The sequence below is a fragment of the Lissotriton vulgaris genome, chromosome 1_1 (assembly GCF_964263255.1).
Source record: "Lissotriton vulgaris chromosome 1_1, aLisVul1.2, whole genome shotgun sequence".
Taxonomy (NCBI): domain Eukaryota; kingdom Metazoa; phylum Chordata; class Amphibia; order Caudata; family Salamandridae; genus Lissotriton; species Lissotriton vulgaris.
In genome coordinates this window covers 851,086,342-851,103,778 of record NC_141685.1, presented here as the reverse complement: position 1 = coordinate 851,103,778, position 17,437 = coordinate 851,086,342, and the positions used below count along the sequence as shown (strand labels likewise).

Sequence of the window (17,437 nt, the reverse complement as noted above, 5' to 3'; positions counted from 1 at the left end):
ACTTACGAATGCTTGCATTTCTCTTCTTTTACCAGTACTGCAAACATGATTGGCTTACTTTTGTTTGCAGGGTTAGTTGCAATCTATCCAAAAATATGTCAAAGAATTTGCCGGTCACACAAGAAGCACCAGGATAGGGATTAGCCATGTGGAGAGTGACACTTGCTCAGTACAGACCAACACATTTGTTCCATAAGTGATAATCTTTGAGAAGCATTTTCCGGTGGATTTCTAGGTAACTTTATTATTTGGACTAAAGAAGTATCACATTTATGTACGAAAGAGAGAACAAGATTGCTTTTGTGCCATGCTTTTATTTCAATGGAAAAAACTACACTGTACCAGAAAATTAGCAATGTGACAATATTTTACAGAATAGCGTTTGAAATAAAATATGGAAGCAATTAGTGGACAAATTAGCACACAATACACTGTACATTTTTTTTAAAAGTGCCAATTGAACCATTGTTAAATACCTTGATATGGCTTTGAACAGCCATTATATTACAACTGTAACAATCATATCAAAATTAAAGACACATACAGCAGAGAAACCAACAGGTTTCAAGAACTATAAGGACTGTTCAAAGGTTGTAAGTTTGTTTGGTTGACTAATAAGACTGTTTGGCATACTTACTTGTTAATCATGGGAACACCTCTGGATGAAAGCACAGCTGTTTTTTTTCTAACAAGCTCAGAAAACAAGTTCTGGCATAAAAAAAACAACACTTGTTGGTTCCTGTCCACATTAAACTTTTACGAAACAAGTAGGCTAAAAATCTTGCTGCAATGTTCTCACTGCAGGGCTTAACATTAGCATTTCATCTTTCATCGCATATTGGGTTTTCAATATTTTTTGTGTAAAATAAACTCCATAATATGTCTTTTAAAAATGAACACATTCATCTTCAAAAGAAAGAATACTGGTGGTGATACAAAATGTTGTCTTTTCTAGTGGGATAAGGATCACTGTGACCACTATGGGACAAATTAAACCATAAACCCTCATTAAAACTCAGAGGACCTGCACCGAAGTTGTTCTTAAAAAATAGAAAACAAAAATGTTTACATTTGTAGCTATGTGCTACAACTCTGTTTTTTTCCACGCTTTCAGTTGTCTTGCTGAGATGTGTTGACACGAAGTCTTAGATTTGCTACACCAGCCTAGCTGCTCAGTGACGCTTGCTTGTTAAAATCTGCAGGAGCTGTTTGATAAACCAGGCTGTAAGCAAATAATCCTCCTTAAAAGCATGTGTGTATATGTGGATCCTCTAATACGTATATACACACACAAACACATACTTGAAATCTAAGTTACAGCATCAATCAATCATACACATGCAAGCAGTATGTTTCATATACCCACAGTTAGTACAGAGCAGCAAACAACTTGCACATGTATTTTTAGAGCTTTGTGGATATCTTTTTTTACAATCGTAACAAATATACATAAATATAAGAACATAAATTATCATAAAATATTGACAGCTTCTCTAAAAACATTTTGATATGAACAACTCAAAAACGGAGTTTCGCCTGAGGGCGCGTTATAATAATAATAATAATACAAAAAGCACTGTCCCAAACCATCTTACGCATCTTATTCATGTGAATCTTTTCATTCATAGTAAATACGCACATCATGATAAAGAGCATATTCACTGTATGTGCATCCCAACAGAGAACTACAGCATCCTCTTAAATATTTTAAATCCCACATAATGTGTGTGTGCGTGCTGAACTGCATACATCAGTCCTAATACAATACTGTATTTTATGTCTACACAATTGTCACAACACTGAAACAAAACAGGATCACTAATCATTCAAGTTTTTTCCTGAGAATGAGGTTATTTTCAACAAATCGTCTAGTGTATAACATCACCAAAAACCTGCAGATGGGTGTAGAGGAGATTTCAAAATAAGGGGGACTCCTAAATAAATTTGGTATATGCAGCAACAGAAACTGAACGGAAAGAAGTTTGCAAGTTAGAGTGATTATTTTAGTGACATCACAAATGCGTTTTCAATTCTAAACACAGCCATTTGTAAACCATGCGTAAAATCAAGTGAACGTAATATATTTTGAATAAATTCACTATTGCGTAGGCAGGAGCACAGGTCCGTAAAGTTACAATGGTTGATGATAGAATAAATCACAGATATTAAGAAATAAGGCTGAAGGAAGCTAAGGGAAATATAGGGTTATGTTCCTTGAACATGAAACACACATGCAAGTTTGAAGGCCATGAAAATGGGGACTTTAACATAACACATTTTCATTGTGAACAAAGATCCCCGTGCTTGCTAATAGTTCCTTATGGAGGATTTATTTATTTTTTAACAAAGAATAATGTGTTTCGTCACTCAACATTGAAATGTAATATCTGGCAGAATAACTTGTGCAGCAATGCCAGTACCAGTTAGTAGGATATTTTTGCAGCATCTTGGTAAAGACTACTACTTCTCCTCCACAGATGCCACACTCTGCAGGTCCACAGTACCTCACCTGGCAAAGGAGGCACTTTTTGTGGTGCCCTTTGAGGACAGCTCCAAAATGTTGAAAATAACAATGAGTATAATGTTGCTCCAACCAAAACACAAAGAGACACCAAATCCCAAGACGACCACATACACACGCACATAAAGGTGTAAGGCAACAGATGCAACAAACATGTCATGTCAACCACTATTAAACATTCAGTGCTTCTGTTTATAAAATCAAAATCATGATCCTCGGTGCCTGATCAGCACTTACTGGTCCTCATGTGAATCACAACATCACTGTGACCTAGTGTACAGTGCCCTCACGTCAGGGCGGATAAATAGTGTTTACATTCCAGTTGTGCATACAACAGCATTTGGTGTCCAGTCTTAACTTACAAAGTCTTATTGGCAACTAGAAACCTATTCCCTACAATCAGTATTGAGTGCAAATGCAACACTTGTGTTTTGAAGCAGGTTTGTTTGCAAAAAGTTCTACGGCATGGTGGGCGAAAGTTTCTTAGGCGTCACTGGCCTCTTTGTCTGCCAGAGGTGGCAGTGAATGGTAATGGCGTCAACACTGGCAGACATGGTTTTTGCCGGTATGTGGCTGAATTGCTTTCTGTCAGAATTGTACTTATAGAGTCCCTCGATCATTTTCCTGGAGATAGATCTGGGGCCAATCCCCGTCAGCTTGTTGATCTCCTCCATTTCTGGGCAGTATGTATAGAGCGATCGGAATTGGCAGCCTGAATCCCGAAACAGGATCAAGAAGTTATTGGCTCCCGATTTTTCCATTTGCTGAAAAAAAAGAAAATAAGTAACTTACACACATACCGTTTGTTAGGATCTCGTCTGTAAATTGCAATGGCTATCTTATTGGAACGCAGGGCGTAATCTGTAGGACATAGGGTTTACAGAGCGAGATATAAGTAGGGGAGAATTGCACACACTGTTATTACCGAGTAGCAGGCCCCCTCATCACCTTCCACCCTTATTGGAGAGCAGCGTTACACTACACAAGCTTGCACCCTGCCTATGCAGGCAACATCCCTCTACTGGGGATACCACTGGCGGCTGGGAGAATCACAGAACGCACAATCGCTACCTGGCTGGAAGTAGGGATTAGCATGGTGTCTGATCTGTTTAATGATGGGTAGCTACTGGATCACGATAACTTCGTTAGAGAAATGGGGGCACCAGGGCATTTGTATATGGTGCACGCGGCACTAATCCACTATGCCAAGACGCACTGGGCTCTGCATCGGCAAGAACCCAACACCCACAAATTGATTAAAACACTCTATTACATGGGCAGAGGGAGACACTTGATAAGATGGCTTTATGTGGGGATACGAGCTCATGTGGATATCGCCCTTCTTCCATTGTACACTTCATGGTCCGATTACATAGGGCGAACATTAGAGGACAAGGAATGGGAGACAATCATAGAACACCCTAGGAAAACCTCTAGAAATACCAAACTCAAGTTCATTCACACAGACTAGACAAAATGTTCCCACAGACCCAACACCACTGCCCCAGATGCCAATGTGCGGGAGATGACCTAATCCATATGGTGTGGTCTTGCCCGCGCCTGCGTGGGTTTTGGGATGCGGTTAGGTGCTACACGCAGGCAGCCACACATAGGAACATTTCTGATACTAACGAGGAGTGTTTACTGGGCCTACATAAATCATACAACAAGGACAAAATACAATACAAATTTGTGAATCTGTCATTGCTCCTGGCAACATGGGCAATTACCATTAGTTGGAAATCCAAGAACCCCCGCAGCATATGTGTGGCACAGAGACCTGATCCGATGGGGAAGTGCAGAAAGTGTGGAGATACGGAGAGAGGAGGCCAGGGGGCAATGTAAAAACCCGATAGCATTGGACTGGGATGTCATGTTAGAGGCCCTGAAAGTGCAAGACTTAGACTCTACTACCACCCCTTCTGGTTCACAGTAAAGCAGGCTGAGTAAATTACTGTAACACCCCGAACGCAGTGATTACAAATGTGTGATTATGTATTATAGACAAGGTCGAGTTATATGTGTAAAATACCAGCGAAAGGATTGTTCAAAAGAGCTGGTGTATGCTACATTATGTTAGACATATATATTTGAAAGCTGTAATTATGAACTGTAGGACTACAGGGAGGGGGGTGGAGGGTTTTGTTAGGGTTTTTTTTACTTGTTTATTACAAATAGAAGCATGAGGGTTGGTAGACTCGAATGCGAAACAAACGTTGGGAGATATATAATCGAGAAAAGATAGTTGTTATTAGGTGCGTATATCACTTATAGCCAGCATACAATGTTTGCAATGTACTCACCTACCAGACGAGGTCATAAACAGTAATTCCCGTCGTAGCTTCGTTATAATGTATATCATATCACATTTTTCATGTAATACATCATTGATATTATGATACAAGAAAATAATAATAAAAATGTGTTTAAAAAAAATAGTTTGTTAGGCTCTAATTTAGATTTTGATATTTCTTTCCTATTCCCCCATTAACAATGGCCATATGTAGCTGTAGGAACTAGCTTCTGTACACCCACTGTTCACTAGCTGTAGACTGTCATTTTTAGGTCTTACCTATCAGGCAGCAAACGTATTTTTGCTAAAGAGTTATGGTGAACTTATAGTGGGCTTACAGCACCCATTGCTTACCATTGGTTGACTTTATTGTAAATATCATGTGTTTGCTTCTTACTGAATGGATTGCCTTCCACTTCTTGTGTATGTCCTTTCCCTGGAGCATGGCGTCTTTTCACTGGTTGACTTGTATCCGTCCACTGCTCTCATTTAAGGAACTACTTGTTACTTTTTCCTTCAGCACTCCATTAGAGTGCATGCATTTTCTAGTTGCCCCCCAATCTTCGCAGCTTGACTGTAAAAGCACAGCAACAGGAATATGTTTTCTGGGATGTGGCCGCACAGTAGACTTTAAAGGTTGATTTGTTTTAGCTCCTGCTTTCCACATATTGTAAGAAAGCACAAGCTTTGGCACACAAAGGATTTTCATGGATGGAGCTGGGGGAGGGACAATCTACAGTATTCGCTCAGATGATGTCTGAGGCCGAAGGTGTATTTACCATAACACTTCTCCTGGAGACCCATACATCTGCTCCTATTTCTCCTATGTAGGCCCAAATGGTTGAACCCCGTAAAAGTAAATTATGCCTTAGCAGGAGTTTCTCCGCACATCCCGATCCTTCCTTATTCTTTTAAAATTCTATTTAGAGCTTCCTGAGTGAAAGTTCTTTTTAAATGTAAACTATGCCATTTATAATAAATGTAAATATTGAATTCAATGTACAGTTTTGACATACCATACCATATGTGTTTACTTTTCCAATAGTATTTTGATGTTTTTTTCTCTTGCTTTTTTTAAACGATACTTCATAGGCATCACTCGCATTATAAAGGCGAGACATAAAATCGATGGAGGTCTAGCCACCCAAGGCTTGGCGAACGAGGTGGCTCATACACCTGTGGGAGCACTGGAGTATGAAGCTTTTAGTGTTTTACTGAGAGTGAATTATAAATGAGATGACAGTTCTTGTTCTTTCTTTCCTTTTATTAATTTATAATGTAGTGGTTTGAGGAAGATAGTGGGTGGTGAGGAAAGAACTCTTCTATTGTATGGTGGCGGCAGCCAAACTTCAGGCTGTAGGCACTGCCGTTGTTTTTCACTTAAAAATGGCAATATAGAAAATTGATCCATATAACGGTGTGACACTTGGATGTCAATGCTTCTTCTGCTTTGGAGGGGTCTGCAAACCCTTCCTCTCTGTCCTGTGGCACCCATGTTGTAGACCCCAGCCCCAATGTTTAAACACCATGCTCCATGGAATCTGACCCATCAGGTCTACTGTCATACTGGCCCTTTAGCTTCACTCTTTTTCTACATTGACTGCAGAGCCTGGCCACTCAGCTCTGTTCCTTAACTACACTGACCAGAGACCCTCGCCCGTTCCTTAATTACACCAACCACAGAGACTAGCCCCTCAGCTCTGTTCCTTAACTGCATTGACCACAGAATGATCCCTCAGGTCTGCACATTTGCTACATTACTGTATAGATTGCCCGCAGCTTTACTTTTTCATTACACTGACTACAGAGTCCAACCCAACAGCTTGGCTTCTTTATTACACTGATTATGGATTGACTGTGCAGTGTTATCCCTTTATTACATGCAGACAGAGTCTGACCATCACCTCCACTCTTCTACTACAACTGCTGGATCTGCCCCTTCATTACACTGACTGGAAGCTAGTCCTCATCTTCGCTCCTTTTTTACTGTCCAAGGAGTCTGACCCAGTAGCTGCAGTCCAGTATTACAACCACATAGGTTGGTACTCAGCTCTGCTCATTTGTTACAGTTGCTTCCACACTCAGACCTGTGTTCTTCCACCCAGCGTAGAGATGCCTGAAGACGAGACAGGACATTTAAAAATGTCTGCCCCATTGGCTCTGGCCAGGGTCAGGCTTGCCAGCATGCCTTGCAAAATATGCATTGACATGATGCACTTGAAAATGTTATGTAAAACTGTAAATCTTTGACTAGTGTGAGGGCAGGGGAAACCAGAGCTTTCTACAAGCAAGATAAAGAAAACGGAAAATATATTTATTTCTAAAATATATATATTTATGGCCTCTCATGTTTTCCAAGCATTTAAGCTGAGGTAGTCCCTCTCTCGTCGCCTCTCACCCTGCCTCTCTAAATTTCTCTGTTTGTCTCATACTGTCTTTTGCTCTAAGCATTGATATTTGGACCGAACATTGACCTGAGTTAAATCCGAGGTTGGTCTGTTTTTTATCATGGAAATACTTTGTGGGCCTTTGACACTGCCATCTACCTTGCCCCTGGGGGCTCTAAGCATGCACAATTTGTCAAAAGTAACAATTAACTTGTGAGCTGAAATGTGGGTATCAATTTCTATATGATAAACAGAGAATAGTTTTTCATGACTTGGGGTATCCTATAATAAAAATGTAAGGGGGAGATTACTGTCAACTTCTTCAAAATGCTCTTGCCTCGTTATTTGGAAGTACAATTTTGCTCAAATCACAAGTAAAAACTTTGTTCTATTATATGCTCAAGCATTAATCATTTAACAAGTACTTTGCACATGCAGTGAGACAGGGAGAGCTGGCTTCCAAGAGTCGCGTACAACGACGGCTCCTCCACTACGGCAGAGGAGCGTCCCCCCCCAAATGGCTGGAAAGGAAAAATAAAACAAGGCTCGTTTTATTTCTCCTTACCTGATGAGTCTTAGGAGCGGGGCTTGGGGGTGACAGCTCTGAGGGGAGTGGTAGTGCACTCCCTTTACTGTCATGACGGTTTGGCCGGCCGTCTCAGGCCAGCCAACCATCATGGTTAGTGCAGCTCTCTCCAACTCCAGCTGCATTGCTGGGGTTGGAGAAAGCAGGCACAGACTCCCAGTCTGTCCTGGAGCGCTAATCGAGGGCGCTCTGGCCAATCCTGAAGCTTCTGTCATGTGAGAGCAGCTTCAGGTTTGGCCGAAGGGCATTCTGAGAGCCTGTGCCTGAAGAAGAGGAGAGTGACGCAGGATGCGTGACACAGGTAGCTGAAGGTACGTCTTTTTACAATTATTATTATTTTTCATTTTGTCCCCCTCCCTTCGTGACCTCTATGCCTCTCCTCGCCCCCGCGCCCCGCCACTCACCCCAAACACCAGCCACTACTGGCCATGTATGACGTGGTAGTAGAGAAGGCTGGCCCTTTCAGCCACAAGCTGCACAGCACTGGTACTACTATAACCACCTCCCATTGTCTGATGGGCAGGCTCAGCTGGGTAGGCCAGGCACCGGTGTGCAGTTCCATCTCTGATTGCAGGCCCGTACCCCATTTAGTTGCCTCCATTGCCCAGTGTCTCGTAGTTGCCTATGCTCAGGCTGAGTTTGCTAGACACCTGCTGACCACAAACTGCCTCTTTTGAAACAGGGCCTTAGGTGCTGTGTACACCGCAGCATCACAGCTCTACGCTGGAAATGAGCTTGCAAAGCAGCCAGAGCCCCAGCAAGAGTCGATGAGCGTGTACCATCAAAGCTAGTGCCACACAAGTGCTTCGTGACTTGTGGTAGATTAGCAGTGCCACCAGTAGCCGCAAATTTGAGAGCCTCAGACTTATACCAGTGACCCAATGGCAACACAACACTCACTAACATTTTCTAACCAAACAGTGGTAGGACTTTTCAAGCTTCAATGCAAGTAACCTGAATTTGTTTAATAGAAAGTAGTCTATATCACATCAGGGTTTTCTAATTCCACTATTGTGACTGTTAAGTAACATTCGGAAAAAGGACAATGTTAGGAAGAAACAAGGTGTAAAACAGAGCAAAGAACATTCTATATGCATACACAATTGAAATGATGATCGTCATCCGAGCCCTGGAACGAACGAAAGGAGACACATTAACGTAAAAAGGAGGATAATATAGCCGTATAGCCCGCTGTAGCTGCTATACCAGCTATTAAAGGCCCGCTCCAGCTAATAAAGGCCCAAGCCGAAGGCGAGGGACTTTAACAAGGGAGCAGGACTTTAATAGTCAGTATCACCCAGTTACGAAGGGCTAAAAGGATATTAGAACATTCTGCCAATAGAGGGCAGAATGTTTTAACAAATTAAACAAAGGCTTTAGGGAGCGCAAGGGGATTGAAATCCCTTCAGGCTCCCTTAAGCCTTTGTTCACAGCTGTGAACATAGAAGCATTGGAATGTTGGAGCTCCAGGCTTATACCAGCCATTATAAGCCCGGAGCTACTCCATTGTTTTCAATGGAGCTACCAACATTCTAATGTTTTAATAGTGCTGATTCCGTATTAAATATCTGAGCCTTGCTGGAACGCTTAAAAAAGTTTTCATTCCCGAGAGATTAAGGTGAAAGTGAATTATAAAAAGCTGTGCTCTGGCGGGTCAGGTGGACCATTATATTAACACCCACAGGAGCAGTCTCTCTTTAGTCCCATGATCACAGGTTCCAGTCCTTGGGGGATCCACTCAGATTTTCACTCTTCAGAGGTGAATAATATGCTGGGCCACTGGAATTTGGTGGCAGAGTTGACACATTTTGTGATAGTTCTCTTTATTGACTATTTCGTCATTTTTACAAATATTAGCACTTCATGGCAAAGGTTTCACCTCATTAATAGCAGTTTAACACCCAAATATAGCAACAAGCACTGGAAAGGTGACTAGTAAAGGTCTTCCACTTTGTAGCAACACATTTGGCTGCATTTTTAATAATGTTTGATCTGTTTGAGGTAGATACTAGATTTCCTTTTGTTAAAATCTTCATTATACTTGGCAGACGATGGATTATGAGGCAAATCCATAATTATGTGGAAAACGCCACCACAAAATTGCTTAATTCCAGTGGCCCTGAAATTATGAGCATCACTGATTTGGGTACTGTTCTAAGCACAAACATACCCCTTAGGATAAACATTTGCTCTACAAATGCACAAACATTCTGTGCACCATATACCAGTATGCACATAAAACCTTCAGAGAGGAAAGAGGCCCCACAAGGAAAGTGGAATGTATGCAGTTCTATTTTTTAAGGGTAGGGGATAGCTACCTGGTCAGCCCCAGAGATGAATAGAGAACTGAGCTCAACAGACAGGCAGCAAATAGTGACCAGGAGCGAGTGTCCAAATAGCAGGATGAGGTGGGTCATGGTTTCTTCTGCTTAATCCAGATTTTAAAAAGGCAAACGTTGTTTGTGTCACTAGCCAGGCTCTCCTCTCCAGGTGCCGCAAGTATTCTACTGTTCTGTTTGGCTGTAAAATTGGACTCAGCTGACTGAATGTTAACTTTTTGTACATTAAAACATTATTTGCTGAACTAGATAATCAGAATATAGAGAAAAAAGATGTGTGGTCAATCCAGAGTGGATGCTTAGGCAAGTCAACAATCTTGCTCTAGAACAGTGTATTCGGCCCAGGGAGAAATAAAAAAAAAATATTTGAAAGGTGCTTAATGCTTATATCAGAACTGTAATAGACAAAGAGAATTACAATTCAGTCTATGGCATTCAAGGGAAAAGTATAATGATATTTTGATTAAAATTAATGACAAAACAAAAGGTAAACCGCATATCTTGAGTCACGGATCACTCTCAATGCTAAGTGACTGAAGTAGTGCTCATTATACAAGTTGGTTCACAGGTTAATCATAGACACAATTAACTCTGGGATACTATTGCCAGATTTTTTTTGGCAATTGATTGTTGATTCCATCCAAGCGAGTGGTTAGACACTGATAGTATTTAGTCAACAACTCAGGCCAGCTTCTTCAAATTAGTTCCCTTATTCGACCAGCATATTAGACTACATTTGTGGCCTATGAAAAACACTCATTGGAAATGTTATTTGTTTTGGTTTCTTGGATTTTAATTCATCCTTTCATGAACTAAATTACCCAATGTTATTTGAAACTTTAAAGGCTATACATGCCCTAAAACCAGCAATTTTGCCACAGTGTTTGGTCAAAGAGCTGGAACTAGCGACAAGATGTAACTTAACATAGGAGGAAGACATGCTGCACCTCATTCCAACCATGTTTGTTATTATCAATGATATGGGTGTAGCAGTACAGAAATGAATGAGGTACATGTTCTACACTAGGTTTCTTTCTATCTACTGTTCCTATTTGCAAACGATGCTATCCCTACTCTGGCAGACAGTTTTTTGCAATCTATTCCAGGAGACAGATGCCTATTGTCCAACAGGGAGCCAATCATTAATTTTTCTAAGTGCACATCTTCCGCTTCACGACACAGAGGCCTTTAGGGTTACATTGTGTCTCAGCCAACTGCATCTTGACAGAGTACTGCAGTTTCAACACAATTGTGTTTCATATTCACAAGTAGGTGGAATGCTTAAATCTCAATTGTGGGGTTGATTCTACTGCAGCACTAAAAACGTTTAGCATCCATTGTCGTGGCAGATAGAAGCCAAAAGATCTAGAGGTACTTTGTGCTGCAGTGATTTATGGGGGCATCGTAGTGTAACAGCATTCATTCCAATTAGCATCCGGAGTAGAATGTGCAGAGCTGCCCAGTGAATCCGAATGCTCCGCTTGTGGGTTACAGCTAGGCCTGGGTGGTGAACTCCGCTCCGTTCCTGTAGTGCAGCAGAGTATTTTCCCTGCTCGCGAACGGTAAGAGCGCGAGCTGCCGCTCAGGTAGAATTTCTACCCGAACGGCAAGAAGACCAGCGGGAACTGCAGTTTGCACTCTATTCTGCCACTTGTGAACTCTGAGTTTTTTTGTCACTTTGCAGAGTTCCGCGTAGCAAAACTCTGTGAACTACACCCAGGCCTGATTACAGTTATTCTTACTGACCGGCAAAGGGAGCATTTGTGGTTAAGAGCTCCTACGGTCCCTCTGGTGTTCTGTTTAGCCCCTCATGGGTGGTCCTAGGCTTTTCTGCAGAGCTGCAACCCTTGCATGGCTTAAAGCAAGCCCCCTCAACCATGGAGAAAAGTAATCAAACATTTTTCTCTGCTTCTGTGGTTGATCGGCCTTCTTTTCAGCGAAGGAAGGGGTGGAGATGGCATCTCAAAGCAGAGAAAGGCGATAAACGTGTCTTTCCATGGCAGCACTTGAGGGCCTGTGCAGAAAAGTAAAACAAATTCTCTTCAACGCGCTGTTCTTGATCTACACCATTTTTGTGGCCTCCAGGAGAGATGCTAGTAGCATTATTGCCCACAGCAGGGTGGCAATAACAGTGGTTATTTTCACTTCCTTCATTACGGGCACCCACATGCAACCCGGGCCCATAATTGCACAGCAGGTATTTAATAGTGTCATCTCTGATATGTCCTCGAAATCATACTTAATTAGCATCCTGTATGGAATGCTGAAAGTAAATAATTAAAATAAGAATCTTGATGCACAGGTGCAATTATTTTATGAATTACAAATTGAAACAGTCTACCTTCAGGCACAAAACACCTTTTAAGAACTTCCAAGATGATACAGAGGCGCTAAAATGTGTGTCTGAGGTGCAATTACAACTTTGTGAAAATATCTGCGCAGAGCATTACTCTTACCCCCAAGCTCTCTTAATTTATTCATATTTTTTATGATGAATTACAAGAATAACAGTTAATAAGTAAAGACTAGTAAAACGTAAGACAAATGCGCAAGCAAAAGGAGCTCCACTGTTCACCCGTTCTGCTGTATTGTAATGTAATGTTTCTCATTTGTAGCTAAAGAGATATTACCTCTAGTATTTTTTTCTTTGGACCTTCGTTTACTTTTCCCGCCAAGCAGCAGTGAGCCAGAGCATTCTGAATGATATGCTTGTTGGACTTCGCGCTGGGTTCCTTGTAGAGCTTTGGTCCTGTGCGGGGCAAAGCACGTAAATAAGCGAATTAGTAAATTGTAGACAAATTTGCGACACAACAACCACTGCTTGTGCTACACGTTCAGTATAGTAAACAAATACATTATTGAAATAGTAATCAAAAAGTACTTTCTACATCACATGAAAGCTGCCACGACGAAAAAAAAACACAACTAAACCTGCACCAATATCTCTGATCATTCCCAGCTCCTGATCACTTATGCTTTGGAGCGACATTGGCCGCAGGTGCCACTCTGGAGGCTTAATGCGAAGGCCCTATCAGATGAGGTTTTCCGGGAGGCAGTGTCGGAGGTCTTGACGCAATATTTTGAGCTTAACTGGAATAGTGCAGGGCATTGGGCGACTGAGCTGGACGCCATGAAGGTGGTACTGAGTGGATTATGCATGGCAACCATAGTTGTAATACGCCATACATTAGAGGGGGGACTTAACGCGCCAGGAGACTGAATTGGAAAGACTGGAAAGACTTTGGTACATATTATCAATAGACGGCAATAAATATCGCAAAGCGCGCTTAGCGCTTATTCATTTATCGCCGTCTTATCGCTGGAATTTATCGCCCAATTAACGCGTTATTAACAACGTGTATCACCGAAGCGATAACAAATACGACAAAAGCATTGAAATGCAGTAATGTCGCTGGAAATCCAGCGATAAAATTGCAACAATAGGGAAATCCTTGTTGATAGGGAAATGTGGACTTAGCCTTATAATCCACCTCCCATTATACAGATAGGCAAGTCTGAAATTTTGCAGACGTTAGACACCGGTGATAACCGCGCTTAGCGTGCCTTTTTAAATCGCTACGCGTGTCTGGGACAGCCTTGTACATATCACGAAGGCCCGTTAGTGATATTTTACAATGCACTTTTACGTGGCCGACCTACCTTGTATCTCATTAGCGATGCAAGGCTAGGCGGAAAGAAGCTGAGCGCTAAGGCAAGGAAACACGCGCTGGCATGTCCTTGCTAATAAAGCGATAAAATTGTCACCGCTTTTCGCCCGAAAACGGACGCTAAAGCGGCGATAATTTTATCGCGCCCCTTGATGATATACCCCTTCTTTCTGATGACCTGCCTATACAAAGCTTTTGGGAAAGACAGCGTCATAAGGTGTGTGAATTATGGGATCTGCTAGAGAAGAATATCCATCTTACTGGACGGAGACACTGGATAAATCAGGTCGCCTACTGGCACATTTGATTCGGTGGGAGATGCCAATTCACCCAGGTAGGGCGCTTAGAGATAGAAGGGGAAATACAGTATTTACCCAGAAGTTGATAAATGATGTCTTTAAGACACATTTTACTGCAGTTTGTACCGCAACACCCTGCGAGAATGGTTTTACACCGCTTCAGGGGTACTTGGAAAAACTGCAGCCGCGATGTCTCTCTCGGTGAGGACCGGGAGGCGAGTGGGGCCCGCTGTCACGGCAAGAATTGTTGACGCCCAAAGGTGCGCTGAAAACTGCAAATTCGCCAGGGCGAGATGGGTACCCGGCAGAATTATATAATACATTTGCTAGGACACTGAAGGATTGCCTGCTGTAGTCTGCCCTGTTCCCATGATGCACTGGGCCAGGGCCAGACTAATTTGCATATAGCCAAGTTCTGAGCTGGGATGGTGCAGTGAGCTAAAAAACGGTGATGGATCAAGCCCTGATCTTTGGACTGGGTAAGAGTGGTCTGCTTAATTCAGACACTCTGTTCATCACCACCCCCTTTTCTGAATAATTTTTGTCCACCATAAGCGTGGAAGGGTATACTCAGATGTGAGTCCCTAGCTCATTGCACCATCAGGATTCAAGCAAGCCGGGCCGAAGACGGCTGAAATGCCAGAAACCGGTCCCCGGTAGCTTGTTTCCTTCCCAGTATATGAATTGGCTTGGTAGTTTGGTCTGCCCTGTTCCCATGATGCACTGGGCCAGGGCCAGACTAATTTGCATATAGCCAAGTTCTGAGCTGGGATGGTGCAGTGAGCTAAAAAACGGTGATGGATCAAGCCCTGATCTTTGGACTGGGTAAGAGTGGTCTGCTTAATTCAGACACTCTGTTCATCACCACCCCCTTTTCTGAATCATTTTTGTCCACCATAAGCGTGGAAGGGTATACTCAGATGTGAGTCCCTAGCTCATTGCACCATCAGGATTCAAGCAAGCCGGGCCGAAGACGGCTGAAATGCCAGAAACCGGTCCCCGGTAGCTTGTTTCCTTCCCAGTATATGAATTGGCTTGGTAGTTTGGTCTGCCCTGTTCCCATGATGCACTGGGCCAGGGCCAGACTAATTTGCATATAGCCAAGTTCTGAGCTGGGATGGTGCAGTGAGCTAAAAAACGGTGATGGATCAAGCCCTGATCTTTGGACTGGGTAAGAGTGGTCTGCTTAATTCAGACACTCTGTTTATCACCACCCCCTTTTCCGAGGGATTACGATGGCAGATTCCCACAGTGTCCCTGACACAGAAAGGCTGTGGGAATCCTGTTGATCACTGCACCCGGTGGAAGGCACCTTGGGGTGCCTGCCAAGGGGTGCAGGTTTGAACTGCACCTCTGCTCTTTACAATCAATGGAACGCATGCTCCTATCGGTCGGTCCCATTTTCAGATCGATGTTGGATGGACTCTAGTCTGTCCGACATCGTAATCGGCCCCTGAATGTTGTCATGTGAGATGGGAATTGAACCTGCAATATGAGGGGGGGGTTGAAGCATGGGCAAGTTACCTGTGTATTGCTTCACAGTATGTCAATAAAATGTCAAAAATAGCACTGTTTATGGCTGTTTTTCTTTTTGCAACTTTAAATGACAATTAAAAATGTTTAAAATAAAAATGAAATAAGCCTGCATCAAAAGCAAAGGGCAAAATAGTAACTCTTTGTAAAAGATATTAGAAAAAAAAGCAGCACAGAGAGCTAACCCAAGAAGAAAAGCGAGATCATAAGAAGCTACATTATCAATAAAAAATGTTAGTTTAAAAGATGTACAAAAAAAGATAGCTTGGGGGGGTCCAAGGGCTAAATTAACGACCCGACACAGACATGTGCCCTAATACTACAAATACATAACAGAATATGTCTGTGGGTCAAATAAAGAAACATATTCTGTTATGTAGTTTAAAAGATGTGCCTTAAACAGATATATGTATACATTTGTCTGAATAGCGTCACTATGGACGCCTCACAATGGTGTACAAAAAACAAAGCAATGATATATTTGTAGCACACATGACCAATTTGTTAGGTAGATATGCCAATAAGCTTAGTAAAGGTTACCTACTTCTAGTAAGTCTTGTACTCATAGCGTCATTAGAGTTTGGCAGAGTGGGAAACATGCTTTAAATCAGTGGTTCTTCAACCAAACCAACAGTTTCCACTCCGCACTTAGAGGTCGGAAAAACACCAGTAATGCATCGCTGCTTTCACGCAGCGATGCGTCAAAATGAGGCCCCAGGTTTTCAATGGCGGAACATCCACTAGCTTTGCCACTGAATGCCTTGACCTGGAGGCACATCTGCCACAGAGCCACTGGTTTTTGCATGTCAGAAGCTCCGCCAAATTAGAGCTAGCTTCTTGTATATTTTTACCGCCCGGGCCCGCCATAGGAGGCATGTCTGTAATAAACCTGTCCAAAAAGCAGCTGCAGTGTACCAAGGCCAGTGCAGCAACAGCTGTACTGAAAGAGATCAAATATTTGAAGCTCACCTGCACATCATACCATAATGATCTGGGTACTCGATGGATGCTATTATTGCGGAGACATCCAGACCAAAGGAGCATGATTGGTTAGCAGTTCAAAGTAATGCCCTAGTAGATAATATCACAGTCGTTTAGTGCCTACATTTGATCTGACCACTCCTATTGATCAACTTTGCCTGCTCATTAAGTGGATGCTTGTCGATGAGGTGCAGAACTAGTTGACCTTTTGCCTGTATGTAATTTCAATCGAACCATTCCAGGTCCTTGCTTGGATGCGTTATTCTGTATCATGGTGTATTTTTAATAGTCAAGAGCCACTGGAAATTGAGCTTCACAGCAGCCAGGGGGAAAACTGAGGTGTAATAATACATCAGTAACCCACATGTCCTAAGGAACCCTAGACCTCTCTATCAGGGTGTGGAGTGCATGTGTTCTATTGACCTGAACCTTGTAGCACTGAGTACAGTTGAATGATGCCATTTCCACAAGATAGCCCATATAAAATGCTATAGAGCAGCTCACATACCTGCTCCCTGTGCCAGACCTGTTCTCTGCATCTGCCCCTGAAGCTCCCTTCTGCTTTGGGTGTGTCTCACAGCCCTTCTAGAGCCAATTAGCCAACATGCCGAACACCCTCCCTGACACACTGCTCAGGCCTCATGGCCTTCGGGCCGTTTTGCAGGGCACCTGAACTTCAACAGCACAGTCAAGGGCCAGTCAACAGAGGTCTCAAGGAAACCAGCCAAAGTCTCCCAGGTGGTCCTTTCTCCTAACTGGAACTCAGGAGGCATAAGAAGGACAGAACAACTGTGCCTGGCGATACCCATCCTAGTCAGCTGGGGTCGAAG

General features: G+C 42.6%; 1 protein-coding gene across 4 annotated transcripts in view; it reads right to left on the bottom strand.

Moving 5' to 3' along the window:
• Positions 1-302: 302 nt before the first annotated feature.
• The window catches only part of CAMSAP2 (calmodulin regulated spectrin associated protein family member 2), a 541,958-nt gene continuing 524,823 nt past the window's right edge, over positions 303-17,437 (bottom strand). For all 4 annotated transcript variants that reach the window (XM_086957854.1, XM_086957865.1, XM_086957838.1 and 1 more), the window contains 2 exons: positions 12,757-12,875; positions 303-3,285 (listed from right to left, as the gene is read on the bottom strand). In XM_086957854.1, the coding sequence (XP_086813980.1) occupies positions 2,980-3,285; positions 12,757-12,875 (425 nt within the window). In that variant the 3' untranslated portion in view covers positions 303-2,979. The remainder of the gene's footprint in view (positions 3,286-12,756; positions 12,876-17,437) is intronic.